Consider the following 19,730-nt stretch of genomic DNA (forward strand, 5'->3'; position numbering starts at 1 on the left):
CAGCTGCACGCTGGCAGCCGTGGCCTGTGCATCAGCCTCCCCTTGAGGCCCAAGGAGTTGTTTGTTTTTATGTATTCACTATTGGTGTGGCATTTTGTTGTTTTGTTCTGCTTAGAGATCAAGGGGTAATTTAACACCGTTGGAAGTCATTGGGGTTCAGGAGTAGCACATGTAGAATTTTGATCATGCAGCAAGTTGTGATTTCTACTGTGTTAAAGAACTGGCACACACATATACGCCTGCAGCCGGAGCTTGATTGACTCTCGTCAATACGGCCTTCCAAAGCCCGGCCCTGGGGAGTTGTCCAAAAATTTTCCAACCTTTTGTATTACCTAAGTTTATTTTAAACAGACAAGGAGGAGTAATCTCTTAAAGGCTTTTTTAAAGGCATTGGACTAGGTTTTGATTATCACGTCTCAGGAAGCTTCTGCATTCCACCTAGTGCTAATGTGATACATCAAGAGCAGATGACACAAGAGATTCAGGCCTTGCTGCCAGTCTTTTACGAATCAGAACTTTGTTTCATGTTGCCAGATATTGTGGTTTCCTTTTCAGGGGATTCCTTTGCTGTATAATAAGAAGGCCGAGGGCATCCTGGCCTGCATGGGAAACAGTGTTGCCAGCAGGAGCAGAGAGGTGATTGTCCCCCTGTTCTCAGCACTGATGAGGCCGCAGCTCGAGTGCTGTGTTCAGTTTTGGGCCCCTCAGTGCAAGAAAGACATCGAGGCCCTGGAACGCGTTCAGAGGAGGGCAACAAAGCTGGTGAGGGGTCTGGAGCACAGGCCGTATGAGGAGCGGCTGAGGGAGCTGGGATTGTTCAGCCTGGAGAAGAGGAGGCTCAGGGGAGACCTCATTGCTCTCTCTAACTTCCTGAAGGGAGGCTGTAGTGAGCTGGGGCTCGGCCTCTTCTCTCGTGTCATTAATGATAGGACCAGAGGGAATGGCTTCAAGCTGCGACAGGGGAGATTCAGGCTGGACACTACGAGGTATTACTGCTCAGAAAGGGTGGCCAGGCACTGGAATGGACACAGGGAGGTGGTGAAGGGAAGGGGACGAGGGCGAGGAAGGAAGGAAGGGAAGGGGAAGGTAAAGGAAGGAAAGCGAGAGGAAAGACACGAAATGAGACGTGAATTTTGGGTCCTTTTCCGGCAGCCGCCCCCCCCCAACAGGCCCCAGCCCGGCCTGAGCCACGTGACAGTGCCAGTGCCAGTGACAGGAAGTGCTTCCTGCAGGCGGCGGAGAGCACTTCCGGGCCATGGCGGCATGGCGGCCATGAGCGGGGCCGGGAGGAGCGGGCTCTGTGCTGCGAACGGGGTCGGGCCTCGGGGCGGGGGCACGGAGGGGCTGTCGGGGGAGGAGCTCGCGGCGCTGCCGGCACCCAGAGGCGGCTCCCGGGCGGCTCCACGGTCTCGCTGTGCTGCGGAGTCACCCGGCCGGCCCCAAAAGCCTGGAGGCAGAGCCTGAGCCGGCCCCGGCCCGGATCGTGTGGTGCGGCTCCGGCCGTGCTGGGCTGTGCGGCAGGAAGATGACTTGCGGAATCAAACTCTATAACCCAAAGATGGGTTCTAAAGCAGGTATGTTTATTCCAGCGTTGCGCAGCGCCGGGTGCAAGCGGGAGAGCTCCACCAAACTTGCACACCGTAAGGAGAAAAGTGTGTTACAGATATAGGTTAAGCTAATACGTAATCAATAGTCTCCTCCTCAGTTTGATTACATATTCATTACATTCCCTAGGACCCCGTTCCCCGCGACCCTTGCCGTTGTTTTGGGGTGAAATTCTTCTTCTGTTTTCTTCTTGGTGTTATCTGCTGGTATCGTTCTCCCATGTCAGCATCATCTTGCCCGGGGGTATCTAATCCTTCTTCTTGTCAGAGGTCTCCGGACAATTTCTTCTTATCTTTATTGCCCTCTTCTCTGGTTTTATTTTGACTAAGTGTCTGTAATTCCCCCTATCCCTGCACTTTTAAATGTAAACTATCTGCAGTTACCCTTTGTCTCGGATTCTGTGAAGTTCCCCTTTCCCTTTCTATAGCAAAGTGTTACCTTGCCTCCATTTCAGTCTTTGGGTCCCCAGGGAGGCTCTCCCTGGGGGTGTCCCGATTCGAAGGCAGGATTCAATCCCGCCGCAGCCCGTCCATGGCAGGCAAACGCTTCTCTCCTCTGCTCTTGGGACTCAGCAGTGCCAGGGGTTTCACAGCGCGCGTGTTGCAGTGGCTGGCAGCCTCCGTGTGTTTCTCTATTGCATACAGGATCCCATGGTGGAGCCGCGTCAGAAGCAGACGTTGGTGTCTTGTGGCAGGAGCAAGGGCAGTGGAAGCGCTGCCCAGGGCAGGGCGGTGGTGACTGCCATGAGAGCGGAGGTCTGATGCCATCTGCGAGGGATGGGATTTGCATCCGGTGGCTTTTCCGTTGCAGAATGTCCAGCAGCAGAGCGTGAGTGGCCGTGAAATGAAGCTGGGCCCCAGGAGAGCCGCCTGGAGCTGCGTCACGAGCTTCGTGCGTGGCCAGCGCAAGGTAGGTGTGCCTTACTGTAAGCGTGCGCTGAAGCAGTGTTGGTTAAGCACGGCTCACTCCTCTGTCTGCAACAGATGGGCTTTCTGCGCGCTTTATTGCTGTGGCCGTAGAATTCCCTCTTTCTTACCATCTGATCTGTGAAGGCTTTTGTGTGGGAAGGTTTTGAGGAATGAGGGAGTAGAAATTGCTTTAGTCACGAGTCATCTGGAAAGGTTTCACAGAAACGGTGACATTTGCAGAAGGAACGTATTGGCATTGGCAGTTGTGCCAAATACTCACTGGGATGGAGAGGAGGGAGTACCTGCAGAAGACCGTTCTCTTCTGGTTTTGAGGAAGCCGGGCAGAGCTCAGATTGCAGCTTAAGCAATGTTCTTTTGTCACACTCTGTGTCCTGTGTTGCGTTCTCTCCTTTCGATTCCAGTTCTCCTGACAGGTTAGGCTTGAATTCAGCATAATATCTGCTTCTCCCTGGGTTCAGGTTCTTTGGGTCTCCTGCCTGCTTTTCTCCCTTTTCTTAATGGAGAGTGGAGTTTCTACCACAGAGCAAAGTTTCGTGATTGACAGAAACAAATATGGAACATATTAGATGAACACAGCTCTGCATTTTTTTCTTCCTCCGAACAGCAAGGGACTCCTGTGCTCTCATTAATATCATCAGTGAGTAGATGCTGCCTTCTGCTGGAGCCTAAAATGCTTTCTGCAGTTGAGTGGTTGGAAACATAGGGTTTTAACTTAAAATTGTTTGCGCAGGGTGAAGGTTGGGAATACAATTAGAATACAGTTACACAGTGCTCTATCCCCAGCACTTTCCATCATTTTTCTTAACACAGCTTACGGTTCATTTCAAAACAAACTAACAAAGATGAACTTGGGTTAGCGTAGCCTCTTTTAAATGATCCTTCTGTGTCTTTTCCAGGCTGGTAGCAGAATGGAGACTTTCCCGAGGCACTGAGGAACAGACACAAGCTTCTTTTGAAGGCTTCAATGAAATTCTGCCCCAGCAGTATCTGTGGTCTTTTGATGCTAAGGAGCTGGACGTAAAGGATTCTTTGACTATTGCCAGATCCAGGCTGCTACAGGTATGTCACGGTTTAAACTAAAAATCCACCTGCGTCCGTGACAGGGACTGTGGGCCCAGCAGGGGCCCTAGGCCGAAAGGAAAAAAAGTTAATTAGGAAAAGAAAACAGCAGCAACAATCTAAGGAGGCACACTTATTTACTAAATTACTATATCGAAATACAGGATAACACAGTATAATACAATATAATTGAAAATTGAGCTAACGAATCAAGCAAAATAGGAGAGAGAATGAGTCCCGAAACCGAGAGGCCTACTGTAAATCTAGGCGAAACGGTGAAGGCTCCCACACACTCCCCTGAACGCCAGAACTCGAAAGACGTCAGTCTAGCCTGCGACAGAGTTAATATAGTGTCCAGGTCCCGTGACCTCGTGTTGTTCTCTGGGAGATGTAGTCTTCTTCTGTAAGTTGCAGATTCAGTAAAACTATTCATGCTTTATATGATGTTATGATGTGGAATACTGATAGCAAAATTACAAAATTATTAAACCATGACAAGGTAATACTTGCATTTCAGTCAGTGTCTGAAGAGCAAAGTTCATTAAGGCTGGCGGTTCTGTTTTCAGGATGTGTGAGAGAAGCCTTATGTATCAGTTAGTATTTGGTTACTGTGTTGGTCTTCACTTTCTTCTTTGCAACCAATTTACACGTTTCTAACGTTAAGATTCTGCCAGCATAAATTTTTTGGCTAACAGTGTTTTTGTAGTCCTTGACAATGTGATTTGCGTGTGTCTAAAGAGTGAGCAACTAGAAAGCAAGGGAGCAAAGAACCAAATATCAGCGGATGGTCAAATTACTGAGTGGAGCAGGTTTTAGCTGCTTTTGGGTTCTCCAAGTTATACTCTACAGCAAAACATCGTATTTCTAGCACAGAATGGTACGGTTAGGTAAAGACAAAGTACGTTGTTAGTTTGAATGTCTAAATACAAATGTTTTCATGAGTGGTATTTCTCTTTTGTGGCCTCTCCACATTTTCTTTGTGAGCGGATGTTATTATTTGCTATGAAAGTTTGAGAGTTTAATATTAAAAACGAGTGTAGTGTGATTGCAGGTGCTTTTAAGTACAGTAGTATTTCAGTACAATAGTCTTGCTGTAGAAGCAAAGTAGTAGGTTGTAGTTTCAATGATTCCATGTGGGTGCCCAGCCCAAAGTGGGGATTCCCTTATGAAAGGAGGGGGAGGGTGAAGGAGGCCGAGGGCCCTTTTCTCGGGGCCAGCTCTCTGTGCCCTCTTGCTGGCCGGAGAGAAGGGCTGCCCGCTGGACACAGGGAGTGCCTTGTAGCTCCCGTGCCGTGCCCTGCCCTCCAGCCCCCTCCTCATCCTATGCGGAACACCACTCCCAGCAGCACAGGTGCCATTTTGGAATCTTCCCCATGTCACAGCTGTCACCTTGGTTGCTGCGGCTCCACCCGACTCACTCACCTCTGAGAGTGCTGGGCAGGTAGCAGCCATGTCCAGCACGAAGCGAGGGCGAGAGGAATGTAGTGAGGATTTAAGTGGGAGAAGGAGCTGGGGGCCCCAGAACCGAAGAGGAGGAGGGTGCCCGCCATAACCATCAAATGGAGGAGGGGGAAAGGAGCCCGTTTCCATCATGCCTGGACCAGCCCTGTGACCACCACCCATGTGGAGCCGATGGAGGTGGATCCCCCTCCGGAGGAACCGATGGAGGTGGATCCCCCTCCAGAGGAGCCCATGGACGTGGATCCGCCCGCGGCATAGCTGGCCTGGCACCACACCACCGTGGTCATGGTCATGACCGTTGGCATGGTCACAGCTTCACCATCGCTGGTCCAGGCACTCGGCTCCTTTCCTGCTGCGTGGCCCCTGCCCCCAGCATGAGCTGGGTGGCATTATTTAACATCTTCTTCTCCTCCACCTCGTTGCTCCTCCGGTTCTGTGGGCCCCCAGTTCCTTCTTCCCCCTGTTGTAGTTAGGTGTTTGCTCTGTTCTTTGTTTTGATGGTTGTGTTAGGTTAGTGTTAGTGTTCAGTTTAGTTTTAGCGTTAGGGATAGGTTCCTGTTTGTTCTTTAGAGTTAGGCATAGGTTCCTGTTTGTTCTTTAGGGTTAGGTATAGGTTTCTGTTGTTATTTTAGAGTTAGGCATAGGTTAGTGTTCGTACTTACAGTCAGGCATTGGCTGCTACACTCAAGTAAAAGTAACCGCTGCTCCTGGGTAAGCACACAGTGTTGCCATCAGGGCTCAAGCTCAGGCAGCCAGCTGACCGGGGCAGAATTTGTGTTAGACGCTGCTCAGTGACAACACCCAGAACAAAGTAGCAAGGATGCGAAGTGCAGGAGACTACTTGCGCTTAGCACATTCTGTCTGCTGTAACAGCATTACTCAAAGATTTCTAATCAGGCCAAGATCTTTGTGATGCAGCAGTTTGTTCATTACTGCCATCATGGGCGCACAACCCTACTGGCGAGGAATGGAAGGCCCTATATGCTGGCCCGACCCTACCCGCAGGGAGGTGTGCTCCCTCCCCTGGGCACGGGTCAGGGACGTTGCTGGGAGACTTCCCAGTCTGATCTGCCCTTCTGTCTACTATCCCCTGCTGATAGTTCAGGCTGGCAGTGAAGAAGTTAGTAAAAAAAGCCTGAAGGCTATCAAAGATGATTTCAGGGGACTGGGGCGGGTAATCGAAGGAACAGGTGTGCGGGTGGTTATTGCATCTGTACTTTCAGTGGCAGGGAGGGATACTGAGTTGGACCTAAAAACCCACCTCTTAAACAAATGGTTAAAGAGTCGGTGCAGACATAGGAGTCTTGGTGTTTTTCACCATGGGGCAATTTATTTGGCTCCTGGCATGACAGCTACAGACGGAAGCGGCCTGTCTCAAAGGGGTAAGAGGGTTCTAGCTGAGGAACTGTCAGGACCCCACCAAAAACCTGCACCCTGACTTGTAAAATGGTTACACAGATATAGGTACACCTCATACATAGTCAATGATGTAAGGAAGGACACTGGACACACCTTCGTTGGCTCCACAGCCGCAGTCCAACACGGCGGCCAGGCCCGTCGATCCATTCCTTTGCTTGCTGCCAGTTCCCACAGGGAGTCCTCACTCAGACACCTGAAACAACAACGCACACAAACACATCAGGCAAACAACAGACACGCACACAAACACAAAACGCCCTCCTCGGATCCCGCCACTCACCCTTCCTTTGCCAACTTCTCTCGCTCACCTTCAGGGCAGTGCCAGCCCCTTCAACCCGATCACAGAATCACAGAATGACCCGGGTTGGAAGGGACCTCAAGGATCATGAAGCACCAACCCCCGCCTGGCTGCGGGGCTGTGGCAGCCGGTGTGGCTGGGTGCAGCACGTGGGCATGTGGGAGGGCCTGCAGCAGGGATGTGGGGTGTAATCAGAGTGACTGGAATTCCAATTCAGTCAGAGGTCTTAATTGTAGGTAAGGGTTGAATCCGCCGAGGTGCCGCACAAGGAGAGGCGCTGGGTGCGACTATGGAAAGCAGAGCTTGTGTGTCCCAGGAGGCAGGCGTAGTCAGGTCCCCTTTGGAGCCTGCCGTTGTTGGTGCTCAGCTCAGGAGCCCCATCAGGAGCTGCTGCGTGCTGCGTCTGTGTCACGGACTTATCTAGATCAATATAGATTGACTGATCAATCTATGATCTCCAGATGATGTTATGATGTGAAATACCAATAGAAAAAAATACAAAACCACAACAGTATGGCAGCCCAAAAAGATTCCCTTGTGGAAGAAGGGGGAGGGTGAAGGAGGGTGAAGGAGGCCGAGGGCCCTTTACTTGGGGCCGGCTCGTCTGTGCCCTCTTGCTGGCCAGAGAGAAGGGCTGCCCGCTGGGCACAGGGAGCACCTTGTAGCTCCCGTACCATGCCCTGCCCTCCAGCCCCCTCCTCATCCTATGTGGAACTCCAGTGCCAGCAGTGCGGCCGCCATTTTAGAACCCTCTCCATGTCACCATGGTCACCGTTGCCGCATGCCTCTGACAGTTGTGGCAGTTAACAGCCATGCCTGCTGCAAAGAGGGCGAGGGTTGAAGTTTCTGGTGGGAGGATGGAGCTGGGGGCCCTAGGAGTCAGAAGGAGGAGGGGGCCCGCCATGACCATCAGGCAGAGGAGGGGTAAGAGAGCCATTATCCATCATGCCTGGACCAGCCCTGTGACCACCACCCATGTGGAGCCTATGGAGGTGGATCCCCCTCCGGAGGAACCGATGGAGGTGGATCCCCCTCCGGAGGAACCGATGGAGGTGGATCCCCCTCCAGAGGAGCCCATGGACGTGGATCCGCCCGCGGCATAGCTGGCCTGGCACCACACCACCGTGCCAGGCCCCGCGTTGGCATGGTCACAGCTTCACCATCGCTGGTCCAGGCACTCGGCTCCTTTCCTGCTGCGCGGCCCCTGCCCCCAGCATTAGCTGGGTGGCATTATTTAACATCTTCTGCTCCTCCACCTTGTTGCTCCTCTGGTTCTGTGGGCCCCCAGTTCCATCTTCCCCCTGTTAGGTTAGGTGTTTGTTATGTTCTTTTTTGTTGATGGTAGTGTTAAGTTAGTGTTAGTGTTAGTGTTCAGTTTAGTTTTAGTGTTAGGGATAGGTTCCTGTTCGTTTTTTAGAGTTAGGCATAGGTTCCTGTTTGTTCTTTAGGGTTAGGTATAGGTTTTTGTTGTTATTTTAGAGTTAGGTATAGGTTTTTGTTGTTATTTTAGAGTTAGGTATAGGTTTCTGTTGTTATTTTAGAGTTAGGCATAGGTTAGTGTTCGTACTTGCAGTCAGGCATTGGCTGTTACACTCAAGTAAAAGTAACCGCTGCTCCTTGGGTAAGCATGCAGCTGGTTGCTCACCCCGAGCAATGAGTGCGACTGCCCTGACAGTTTGATGACATCTGCGATGAACTGAATTTCCCTCTTGGGACTTTTCCTTTGCAGAACATGGAGGAGCAGAGCGTGAGTGGGCTGAGAAATGGAGCTGGGACTCAGGAGAGCAACACGTGGCTGTGTCCCAGAGCTCCCAAAGTGTGGCCATTGCAAGGTAGGAGTGCCTTACCGAAAGCGTTGTTCAAGCACAGCTCCTGGCACTGTCTGCAACAGATCCGCTCTCTGCGTGCTTTCTTTCAGTCGCTGGTGTTGTGCAGCACAGCCACGGCACGGCCCTCAGTGCGTACGCGAGGAGCGTGGAAAGGTAGGTGGTGAATTTTCATCTTGCTAACGCTAGGATTAGGAATGGTGAGCATTCCTAAAAGAGTGGCCACAAAGGTGTGATCTGCCTCGGGGAGAAGTTGATTCTCGCCTCTTCAGCTTTTCCCTTCTTTTCTGTCCACCTGTCCTTTCCAGCTCCTCCTCCCCTCAGCTGCAAGTGGGGCAGTGCTCGAGTGTGAGGACTCTTCCTTGGCATGCGGTAACAGACAATGCAGATGTGACTTTTGTGTCCTTCCTTGTTCTTGGGTTTGTAGCCCAGGGATATCTTGCGAGCAGCTCTCTAAGTCAGACTGTGCTGGCAGCGTGCGTGAGTGAAATAGTGCCTCTTTTTTCCCTCTTGCAGCAAGCTTGCCGAGGCAAGGCAAGCGCTACTCAGCTGAGGAAGAAAGCCGAGAAGGAAAGCAGAAAGCAACGATGAGGGCTTGAGCAAGAAGCTACAAAGGACAGCAGAACCACCTGCAACGCTTCCTCGGAGGTGGCACCAAGAGCTGCTGACTCAACAGTCCAGTTTACTGGCACAGCCGTGCTTTCCCTGTCATGGACGGTGGAGATGATGGAAGTGAACTGGACAGGAAGGACTTGTGCTGCGTTAGAAGCAATGAGGGCTTCACATAGGCAGGACTTGGTGTATGGCAAGAGCTGGAGACGCTGCGTTCCTTCAGGGTGTGTCTCTTGAGGTCCAGGCCTGGTGTAGGGTTAGGTTGAAATAGGGCTGGCTGGGACTGGAGAGGGAGGAGGTGACGTAGCCCCGGGGTTTGGCTTCTCCTTGGGTCTGACTGGAGGCTGAGTGACTGATTGCTAAGCGGCAATCCTGGGCACTGGGGTTTCATTTTGGGGTGTGGGCGGGGCAATAAATAGAAGCCAAATCTTCTTGTACGCAATAAAATTGAAGCGAACTTTCTAAACCTGGTGCTGCCTCTTTCAGTAGCTGGTCAGAACGTCCCTCGCTCGGGCTGGCAATCGCAGGGCGATGAAGCGGTCGGCTTCACGTCTCTCCCTTGACATGGTGCAGTGCAGGTTTTCCCCCGTTTCCTTGTTGGTCTTCCCAACCTGTGGCCTTTCAGCCAACCCGTAAGTGCTGGTGACAGGCTGTGAGCATCTCCTTGCTCTCTGAGGACTGACAGAAAGAAACCAGAGGAGGGGAAGCAGCCCGGCAGGAAGAAGGGTGTCCCGTGCTCAGCCCCTTGAGTTGGCCTCTCTTCCCTGAGGGCTCTTTCAGCTTCTGATGGATGCACCGTGTGTTGCTGTTTGCCCTGGGAAGCCCAGCTGCACGCTGGCAGCCGTGGCCTGTGCATCAGCCTCCCCTTGAGGCCCAAGGAGTTGTTTGTTTTTATGTATTCACTATTGGTGTGGCATTTTGTTGTTTTGTTCTGCTTAGAGATCAAGGGGTAATTTAACACCGTTGGAAGTCATTGGGGTTCAGGAGTAGCACATGTAGAATTTTGATCATGCAGCAAGTTGTGATTTCTACTGTGTTAAAGAACTGGCACACACATATACGCCTGCAGCCGGAGCTTGATTGACTCTCGTCAATACGGCCTTCCAAAGCCCGGCCCTGGGGAGTTGTCCAAAAATTTTCCAACCTTTTGTATTACCTAAGTTTATTTTAAACAGACAAGGAGGAGTAATCTCTTAAAGGCTTTTTTAAAGGCATTGGACTAGGTTTTGATTATCACGTCTCAGGAAGCTTCTGCATTCCACCTAGTGCTAATGTGATACATCAAGAGCAGATGACACAAGAGATTCAGGCCTTGCTGCCAGTCTTTTACGAATCAGAACTTTGTTTCATGTTGCCAGATATTGTGGTTTCCTTTTCAGGGGATTCCTTTGCTGTATAATAAGAAGGCCGAGGGCATCCTGGCCTGCATGGGAAACAGTGTTGCCAGCAGGAGCAGAGAGGTGATTGTCCCCCTGTTCTCAGCACTGATGAGGCCGCAGCTCGAGTGCTGTGTTCAGTTTTGGGCCCCTCAGTGCAAGAAAGACATCGAGGCCCTGGAACGCGTTCAGAGGAGGGCAACAAAGCTGGTGAGGGGTCTGGAGCACAGGCCGTATGAGGAGCGGCTGAGGGAGCTGGGATTGTTCAGCCTGGAGAAGAGGAGGCTCAGGGGAGACCTCATTGCTCTCTCTAACTTCCTGAAGGGAGGCTGTAGTGAGCTGGGGCTCGGCCTCTTCTCTCGTGTCATTAATGATAGGACCAGAGGGAATGGCTTCAAGCTGCGACAGGGGAGATTCAGGCTGGACACTACGAGGTATTACTGCTCAGAAAGGGTGGCCAGGCACTGGAATGGACACAGGGAGGTGGTGAAGGGAAGGGGACGAGGGCGAGGAAGGAAGGAAGGGAAGGGGAAGGTAAAGGAAGGAAAGCGAGAGGAAAGACACGAAATGAGACGTGAATTTTGGGTCCTTTTCCGGCAGCCGCCCCCCCCCAACAGGCCCCAGCCCGGCCTGAGCCACGTGACAGTGCCAGTGCCAGTGACAGGAAGTGCTTCCTGCAGGCGGCGGAGAGCACTTCCGGGCCATGGCGGCATGGCGGCCATGAGCGGGGCCGGGAGGAGCGGGCTCTGTGCTGCGAACGGGGTCGGGCCTCGGGGCGGGGGCACGGAGGGGCTGTCGGGGGAGGAGCTCGCGGCGCTGCCGGCACCCAGAGGCGGCTCCCGGGCGGCTCCACGGTCTCGCTGTGCTGCGGAGTCACCCGGCCGGCCCCAAAAGCCTGGAGGCAGAGCCTGAGCCGGCCCCGGCCCGGATCGTGTGGTGCGGCTCCGGCCGTGCTGGGCTGTGCGGCAGGAAGATGACTTGCGGAATCAAACTCTATAACCCAAAGATGGGTTCTAAAGCAGGTATGTTTATTCCAGCGTTGCGCAGCGCCGGGTGCAAGCGGGAGAGCTCCACCAAACTTGCACACCGTAAGGAGAAAAGTGTGTTACAGATATAGGTTAAGCTAATACGTAATCAATAGTCTCCTCCTCAGTTTGATTACATATTCATTACATTCCCTAGGACCCCGTTCCCCGCGACCCTTGCCGTTGTTTTGGGGTGAAATTCTTCTTCTGTTTTCTTCTTGGTGTTATCTGCTGGTATCGTTCTCCCATGTCAGCATCATCTTGCCCGGGGGTATCTAATCCTTCTTCTTGTCAGAGGTCTCCGGACAATTTCTTCTTATCTTTATTGCCCTCTTCTCTGGTTTTATTTTGACTAAGTGTCTGTAATTCCCCCTATCCCTGCACTTTTAAATGTAAACTATCTGCAGTTACCCTTTGTCTCGGATTCTGTGAAGTTCCCCTTTCCCTTTCTATAGCAAAGTGTTACCTTGCCTCCATTTCAGTCTTTGGGTCCCCAGGGAGGCTCTCCCTGGGGGTGTCCCGATTCGAAGGCAGGATTCAATCCCGCCGCAGCCCGTCCATGGCAGGCAAACGCTTCTCTCCTCTGCTCTTGGGACTCAGCAGTGCCAGGGGTTTCACAGCGCGCGTGTTGCAGTGGCTGGCAGCCTCCGTGTGTTTCTCTATTGCATACAGGATCCCATGGTGGAGCCGCGTCAGAAGCAGACGTTGGTGTCTTGTGGCAGGAGCAAGGGCAGTGGAAGCGCTGCCCAGGGCAGGGCGGTGGTGACTGCCATGAGAGCGGAGGTCTGATGCCATCTGCGAGGGATGGGATTTGCATCCGGTGGCTTTTCCGTTGCAGAATGTCCAGCAGCAGAGCGTGAGTGGCCGTGAAATGAAGCTGGGCCCCAGGAGAGCCGCCTGGAGCTGCGTCACGAGCTTCGTGCGTGGCCAGCGCAAGGTAGGTGTGCCTTACTGTAAGCGTGCGCTGAAGCAGTGTTGGTTAAGCACGGCTCACTCCTCTGTCTGCAACAGATGGGCTTTCTGCGCGCTTTATTGCTGTGGCCGTAGAATTCCCTCTTTCTTACCATCTGATCTGTGAAGGCTTTTGTGTGGGAAGGTTTTGAGGAATGAGGGAGTAGAAATTGCTTTAGTCACGAGTCATCTGGAAAGGTTTCACAGAAACGGTGACATTTGCAGAAGGAACGTATTGGCATTGGCAGTTGTGCCAAATACTCACTGGGATGGAGAGGAGGGAGTACCTGCAGAAGACCGTTCTCTTCTGGTTTTGAGGAAGCCGGGCAGAGCTCAGATTGCAGCTTAAGCAATGTTCTTTTGTCACACTCTGTGTCCTGTGTTGCGTTCTCTCCTTTCGATTCCAGTTCTCCTGACAGGTTAGGCTTGAATTCAGCATAATATCTGCTTCTCCCTGGGTTCAGGTTCTTTGGGTCTCCTGCCTGCTTTTCTCCCTTTTCTTAATGGAGAGTGGAGTTTCTACCACAGAGCAAAGTTTCGTGATTGACAGAAACAAATATGGAACATATTAGATGAACACAGCTCTGCATTTTTTTCTTCCTCCGAACAGCAAGGGACTCCTGTGCTCTCATTAATATCATCAGTGAGTAGATGCTGCCTTCTGCTGGAGCCTAAAATGCTTTCTGCAGTTGAGTGGTTGGAAACATAGGGTTTTAACTTAAAATTGTTTGCGCAGGGTGAAGGTTGGGAATACAATTAGAATACAGTTACACAGTGCTCTATCCCCAGCACTTTCCATCATTTTTCTTAACACAGCTTACGGTTCATTTCAAAACAAACTAACAAAGATGAACTTGGGTTAGCGTAGCCTGTTTTAAATGATCCTTCTGTGTCTTTTCCAGGCTGGTAGCAGAATGGAGACTTTCCCGAGGCACTGAGGAACAGACACAAGCTTCTTTTGAAGGCTTCAATGAAATTCTGCCCCAGCAGTATCTGTGGTCTTTTGATGCTAAGGAGCTGGACGTAAAGGATTCTTTGACTATTGCCAGATCCAGGCTGCTACAGGTATGTCACGGTTTAAACTAAAAATCCACCTGCGTCCGTGACAGGGACTGTGGGCCCAGCAGGGGCCCTAGGCCGAAAGGAAAAAAAGTTAATTAGGAAAAGAAAACAGCAGCAACAATCTAAGGAGGCACACTTATTTACTAAATTACTATATCGAAATACAGGATAACACAGTATAATACAATATAATTGAAAATTGAGCTAACGAATCAAGCAAAATAGGAGAGAGAATGAGTCCCGAAACCGAGAGGCCTACTGTAAATCTAGGCGAAACGGTGAAGGCTCCCACACACTCCCCTGAACGCCAGAACTCGAAAGACGTCAGTCTAGCCTGCGACAGAGTTAATATAGTGTCCAGGTCCCGTGACCTCGTGTTGTTCTCTGGGAGATGTAGTCTTCTTCTGTAAGTTGCAGATTCAGTAAAACTATTCATGCTTTATATGATGTTATGATGTGGAATACTGATAGCAAAATTACAAAATTATTAAACCATGACAAGGTAATACTTGCATTTCAGTCAGTGTCTGAAGAGCAAAGTTCATTAAGGCTGGCGGTTCTGTTTTCAGGATGTGTGAGAGAAGCCTTATGTATCAGTTAGTATTTGGTTACTGTGTTGGTCTTCACTTTCTTCTTTGCAACCAATTTACACGTTTCTAACGTTAAGATTCTGCCAGCATAAATTTTTTGGCTAACAGTGTTTTTGTAGTCCTTGACAATGTGATTTGCGTGTGTCTAAAGAGTGAGCAACTAGAAAGCAAGGGAGCAAAGAACCAAATATCAGCGGATGGTCAAATTACTGAGTGGAGCAGGTTTTAGCTGCTTTTGGGTTCTCCAAGTTATACTCTACAGCAAAACATCGTATTTCTAGCACAGAATGGTACGGTTAGGTAAAGACAAAGTACGTTGTTAGTTTGAATGTCTAAATACAAATGTTTTCATGAGTGGTATTTCTCTTTTGTGGCCTCTCCACATTTTCTTTGTGAGCGGATGTTATTATTTGCTATGAAAGTTTGAGAGTTTAATATTAAAAACGAGTGTAGTGTGATTGCAGGTGCTTTTAAGTACAGTAGTATTTCAGTACAATAGTCTTGCTGTAGAAGCAAAGTAGTAGGTTGTAGTTTCAATGATTCCATGTGGGTGCCCAGCCCAAAGTGGGGATTCCCTTATGAAAGGAGGGGGAGGGTGAAGGAGGCCGAGGGCCCTTTTCTCGGGGCCAGCTCTCTGTGCCCTCTTGCTGGCCGGAGAGAAGGGCTGCCCGCTGGACACAGGGAGTGCCTTGTAGCTCCCGTGCCGTGCCCTGCCCTCCAGCCCCCTCCTCATCCTATGCGGAACACCACTCCCAGCAGCACAGGTGCCATTTTGGAATCTTCCCCATGTCACAGCTGTCACCTTGGTTGCTGCGGCTCCACCCGACTCACTCACCTCTGAGAGTGCTGGGCAGGTAGCAGCCATGTCCAGCACGAAGCGAGGGCGAGAGGAATGTAGTGAGGATTTAAGTGGGAGAAGGAGCTGGGGGCCCCAGAACCGAAGAGGAGGAGGGTGCCCGCCATAACCATCAAATGGAGGAGGGGGAAAGGAGCCCGTTTCCATCATGCCTGGACCAGCCCTGTGACCACCACCCATGTGGAGCCGATGGAGGTGGATCCCCCTCCGGAGGAACCGATGGAGGTGGATCCCCCTCCAGAGGAGCCCATGGACGTGGATCCGCCCGCGGCATAGCTGGCCTGGCACCACACCACCGTGGTCATGGTCATGACCGTTGGCATGGTCACAGCTTCACCATCGCTGGTCCAGGCACTCGGCTCCTTTCCTGCTGCGTGGCCCCTGCCCCCAGCATGAGCTGGGTGGCATTATTTAACATCTTCTTCTCCTCCACCTCGTTGCTCCTCCGGTTCTGTGGGCCCCCAGTTCCTTCTTCCCCCTGTTGTAGTTAGGTGTTTGCTCTGTTCTTTGTTTTGATGGTTGTGTTAGGTTAGTGTTAGTGTTCAGTTTAGTTTTAGCGTTAGGGATAGGTTCCTGTTTGTTCTTTAGAGTTAGGCATAGGTTCCTGTTTGTTCTTTAGGGTTAGGTATAGGTTTCTGTTGTTATTTTAGAGTTAGGCATAGGTTAGTGTTCGTACTTACAGTCAGGCATTGGCTGCTACACTCAAGTAAAAGTAACCGCTGCTCCTGGGTAAGCACACAGTGTTGCCATCAGGGCTCAAGCTCAGGCAGCCAGCTGACCGGGGCAGAATTTGTGTTAGACGCTGCTCAGTGACAACACCCAGAACAAAGTAGCAAGGATGTGAAGTGCAGGAGACTACTTGCGCTTAGCACATTCTGTCTGCTGTAACAGCATTACTCAAAGATTTCTAATCAGGCCAAGATCTTTGTGATGCAGCAGTTTGTTCATTACTGCCATCATGGGCGCACAACCCTACTGGCGAGGAATGGAAGGCCCTATATGCTGGCCCGACCCTACCCGCAGGGAGGTGTGCTCCCTCCCCTGGGCACGGGTCAGGGACATTGCTGGGAGACTTCCCAGTCTGATCTGCCCTTCTGTCTACTATCCCCTGCTGATAGTTCAGGCTGGCAGTGAAGAAGTTAGTAAAAAAAGCCTGAAGGCTATCAAAGATGATTTCAGGGGACTGGGGCGGGTAATCGAAGGAACAGGTGTGCGGGTGGTTATTGCATCTGTACTTTCAGTGGCAGGGAGGGATACTGAGTTGGACCTAAAAACCCACCTCTTAAACAAATGGTTAAAGAGTCGGTGCAGACATAGGAGTCTTGGTGTTTTTCACCATGGGGCAATTTATTTGGCTCCTGGCATGACAGCTACAGACGGAAGCGGCCTGTCTCAAAGGGGTAAGAGGGTTCTAGCTGAGGAACTGTCAGGACCCCACCAAAAACCTGCACCCTGACTTGTAAAATGGTTACACAGATATAGGTACACCTCATACATAGTCAATGATGTAAGGAAGGACACTGGACACACCTTCGTTGGCTCCACAGCCGCAGTCCAACACGGCGGCCAGGCCCGTCGATCCATTCCTTTGCTTGCTGCCAGTTCCCACAGGGAGTCCTCACTCAGACACCTGAAACAACAACGCACACAAACACATCAGGCAAACAACAGACATGCACACAAACACAAAACGCCCTCCTCGGATCCCGCCACTCACCCTTCCTTTGCCAACTTCTCTCGCTCACCTTCAGGGCAGTGCCAGCCCCTTCAACCCGATCACAGAATCACAGAATGACCCGGGTTGGAAGGGACCTCAAGGATCATGAAGCACCAACCCCCGCCTGGCTGCGGGGCTGTGGCAGCCGGTGTGGCTGGGTGCAGCACGTGGGCATGTGGGAGGGCCTGCAGCAGGGATGTGGGGTGTAATCAGAGTGACTGGAATTCCAATTCAGTCAGAGGTCTTAATTGTAGGTAAGGGTTGAATCCGCCGAGGTGCCGCACAAGGAGAGGCGCTGGGTGCGACTATGGAAAGCAGAGCTTGTGTGTCCCAGGAGGCAGGCGTAGTCAGGTCCCCTTTGGAGCCTGCCGTTGTTGGTGCTCAGCTCAGGAGCCCCATCAGGAGCTGCTGCGTGCTGCGTCTGTGTCACGGACTTATCTAGATCAATATGATTGACTGATCAATCTATGATCTCCAGATGATGTTATGATGTGAAATACCAATAGAAAAAAATACAAAACCACAACAGTATGGCAGCCCAAAAAGATTCCCTTGTGGAAGAAGGGGGAGGGTGAAGGAGGGTGAAGGAGGCCGAGGGCCCTTTACTTGGGGCCGGCTCGTCTGTGCCCTCTTGCTGGCCAGAGAGAAGGGCTGCCCGCTGGGCACAGGGAGCACCTTGTAGCTCCCGTACCATGCCCTGCCCTCCAGCCCCCTCCTCATCCTATGTGGAACTCCAGTGCCAGCAGTGCGGCCGCCATTTTAGAACCCTCTCCATGTCACCATGGTCACCGTTGCCGCATGCCTCTGACAGTTGTGGCAGTTAACAGCCATGCCTGCTGCAAAGAGGGCGAGGGTTGAAGTTTCTGGTGGGAGGATGGAGCTGGGGGCCCTAGGAGTCAGAAGGAGGAGGGGGCCCGCCATGACCATCAGGCAGAGGAGGGGTAAGAGAGCCATTATCCATCATGCCTGGACCAGCCCTGTGACCACCACCCATGTGGAGCCTATGGAGGTGGATCCCCCTCCGGAGGAACCGATGGAGGTGGATCCCCCTCCGGAGGAACCGATGGAGGTGGATCCCCCTCCAGAGGAGCCCATGGACGTGGATCCGCCCGCGGCATAGCTGGCCTGGCACCACACCACCGTGCCAGGCCCCGCGTTGGCATGGTCACAGCTTCACCATCGCTGGTCCAGGCACTCGGCTCCTTTCCTGCTGCGCGGCCCCTGCCCCCAGCATTAGCTGGGTGGCATTATTTAACATCTTCTGCTCCTCCACCTTGTTGCTCCTCTGGTTCTGTGGGCCCCCAGTTCCATCTTCCCCCTGTTAGGTTAGGTGTTTGTTATGTTCTTTTTTGTTGATGGTAGTGTTAAGTTAGTGTTAGTGTTAGTGTTCAGTTTAGTTTTAGTGTTAGGGATAGGTTCCTGTTCGTTTTTTAGAGTTAGGCATAGGTTCCTGTTTGTTCTTTAGGGTTAGGTATAGGTTTTTGTTGTTATTTTAGAGTTAGGTATAGGTTTCTGTTGTTATTTTAGAGTTAGGCATAGGTTAGTGTTCGTACTTGCAGTCAGGCATTGGCTGTTACACTCAAGTAAAAGTAACCGCTGCTCCTTGGGTAAGCATGCAGCTGGTTGCTCACCCCGAGCAATGAGTGCGACTGCCCTGACAGTTTGATGACATCTGCGATGAACTGAATTTCCCTCTTGGGACTTTTCCTTTGCAGAACATGGAGGAGCAGAGCGTGAGTGGCTGAGAAATGGAGCTGGGACTCAGGAGAGCAACACGTGGCTGTGTCCCAGAGCTCCCAAAGTGTGGCCATTGCAAGGTAGGAGTGCCTTACCGAAAGCGTTGTTCAAGCACAGCTCCTGGCACTGTCTGCAACAGATCCGCTCTCTGCGTGCTTTCTTTCAGTCGCTGGTGTTGTGCAGCACAGCCACGGCACGGCCCTCAGTGCGTACGCGAGGAGCGTGAAAAGGTAGGTGGTGAATTTTCATCTTGCTAACGCTAGGATTAGGAATGGTGAGCATTCCTAAAAGAGTGGCCACAAAGGTGTGATCTGCCTCGGGGAGAAGTTGATTCTCGCCTCTTCAGCTTTTCCCTTCTTTTCTGTCCACCTGTCCTTTCCAGCTCCTCCTCCCCTCAGCTGCAAGTGGGGCAGTGCTCGAGTGTGAGGACTCTTCCTTGGCATGCGGTAACAGACAATGCAGATGTGACTTTTGTGTCCTTCCTTGTTCTTGGGTTTGTAGCCCAGGGATATCTTGCGAGCAGCTCTCTAAGTCAGACTGTGCTGGCAGCGTGCGTGAGTGAAATAGTGCCTCTTTTTTCCCTCTTGCAGCAAGCTTGCCGAGGCAAGGCAAGCGCTACTCAGCTGAGGAAGAAAGCCGAGAAGGAAAGCAGAAAGCAACGATGAGGGCTTGAGCAAGAAGCTACAAAGGACAGCAGAACCACCTGCAACGCTTCCTCGGAGGTGGCACCAAGAGCTGCTGACTCAACAGCCCAGTTTACTGGCACAGCCGTGCTTTCCCTGTCATGGACGGTGGAGATGATGGAAGTGAACTGGACAGGAAGGACTTGTGCTGCGTTAGAAGCAATGAGGGCTTCACATAGGCAGGACTTGGTGTATGGCAAGAGCTGGAGACGCTGCGTTCCTTCAGGGTGTGTCTCTTGAGGTCCAGGCCTGGTGTAGGGTTAGGTTGAAATAGGGCTGGCTGGGACTGGAGAGGGAGGAGGTGACGTAGCCCCGGGGTTTGGCTTCTCCTTGGGTCTGACTGGAGGCTGAGTGACTGATTGCTAAGCGGCAATCCTGGGCACTGGGGTTTCATTTTGGGGTGTGGGCGGGGCAATAAATAGAAGCCAAATCTTCTTGTACGCAATAAAATTGAAGCGAACTTTCTAAACCTGGTGCTGCCTCTTTCAGTAGCTGGTCAGAACGTCCCTCGCTCGGGCTGGCAA

The 19,730-nt window shown here is 51.7% G+C and overlaps 2 protein-coding genes across 15 annotated transcripts; both read left to right on the forward strand.

The window, feature by feature from the left end:
* Nucleotides 1–113: 113 nt before the first annotated feature.
* On the forward strand, nt 114–9,675 carry LOC146755844 (uncharacterized). 10 transcript variants are annotated; one of them, XR_014937855.1, is made up of 7 exons: nt 114–1,574; nt 2,250–2,514; nt 3,431–3,593; nt 8,501–8,603; nt 8,690–8,753; nt 8,906–9,016; nt 9,114–9,675. XR_014937855.1 is itself a non-coding variant. In XM_085525167.1 (7 exons), exons 4-7 carry the CDS (start codon nt 8,504–8,506, stop codon nt 9,148–9,150), a joined length of 312 nt encoding a protein of 103 aa, XP_085381293.1. In that variant the 5' UTR covers nt 1,235–1,574; nt 2,250–2,514; nt 3,431–3,593; nt 8,501–8,503; the 3' UTR covers nt 9,151–9,675. The 10 variants fall into 10 exon arrangements, 4 of the variants coding, with proteins under 4 accessions (XP_085381293.1, XP_085381295.1, XP_085381294.1 ...); XR_014937857.1 differs by having other exon boundaries at nt 8,906–8,969; XR_014937856.1 differs by having other exon boundaries at nt 2,416–2,514.
* An 822-nt stretch (nt 9,676–10,497) lies between these two features.
* On the forward strand, nt 10,498–19,675 carry LOC146755845 (uncharacterized). 5 transcript variants are annotated; one of them, XM_085525155.1, is made up of 7 exons: nt 10,498–11,607; nt 12,283–12,547; nt 13,464–13,626; nt 18,502–18,603; nt 18,690–18,753; nt 18,906–19,016; nt 19,114–19,675. In XM_085525155.1, the coding sequence occupies exon 1, from the start codon at nt 10,637–10,639 to the stop codon at nt 11,495–11,497; it is 861 nt and encodes a 286-aa protein (XP_085381281.1). In that variant the 5' UTR covers nt 10,498–10,636; the 3' UTR covers nt 11,498–11,607; nt 12,283–12,547; nt 13,464–13,626; nt 18,502–18,603; nt 18,690–18,753; nt 18,906–19,016; nt 19,114–19,675. The 5 variants fall into 5 exon arrangements, with proteins under 5 accessions (XP_085381281.1, XP_085381283.1, XP_085381282.1 ...); XM_085525157.1 differs by having other exon boundaries at nt 18,906–18,969; XM_085525156.1 differs by having other exon boundaries at nt 12,449–12,547.
* Nucleotides 19,676–19,730: the final 55 nt, after the last annotated feature.

Source organism: Coturnix japonica, chromosome 29 (genome assembly GCF_054131305.1).
Source record: "Coturnix japonica strain WE chromosome 29, WE-NBRP24, whole genome shotgun sequence".
NCBI classification, from domain to species: domain Eukaryota; kingdom Metazoa; phylum Chordata; class Aves; order Galliformes; family Phasianidae; genus Coturnix; species Coturnix japonica.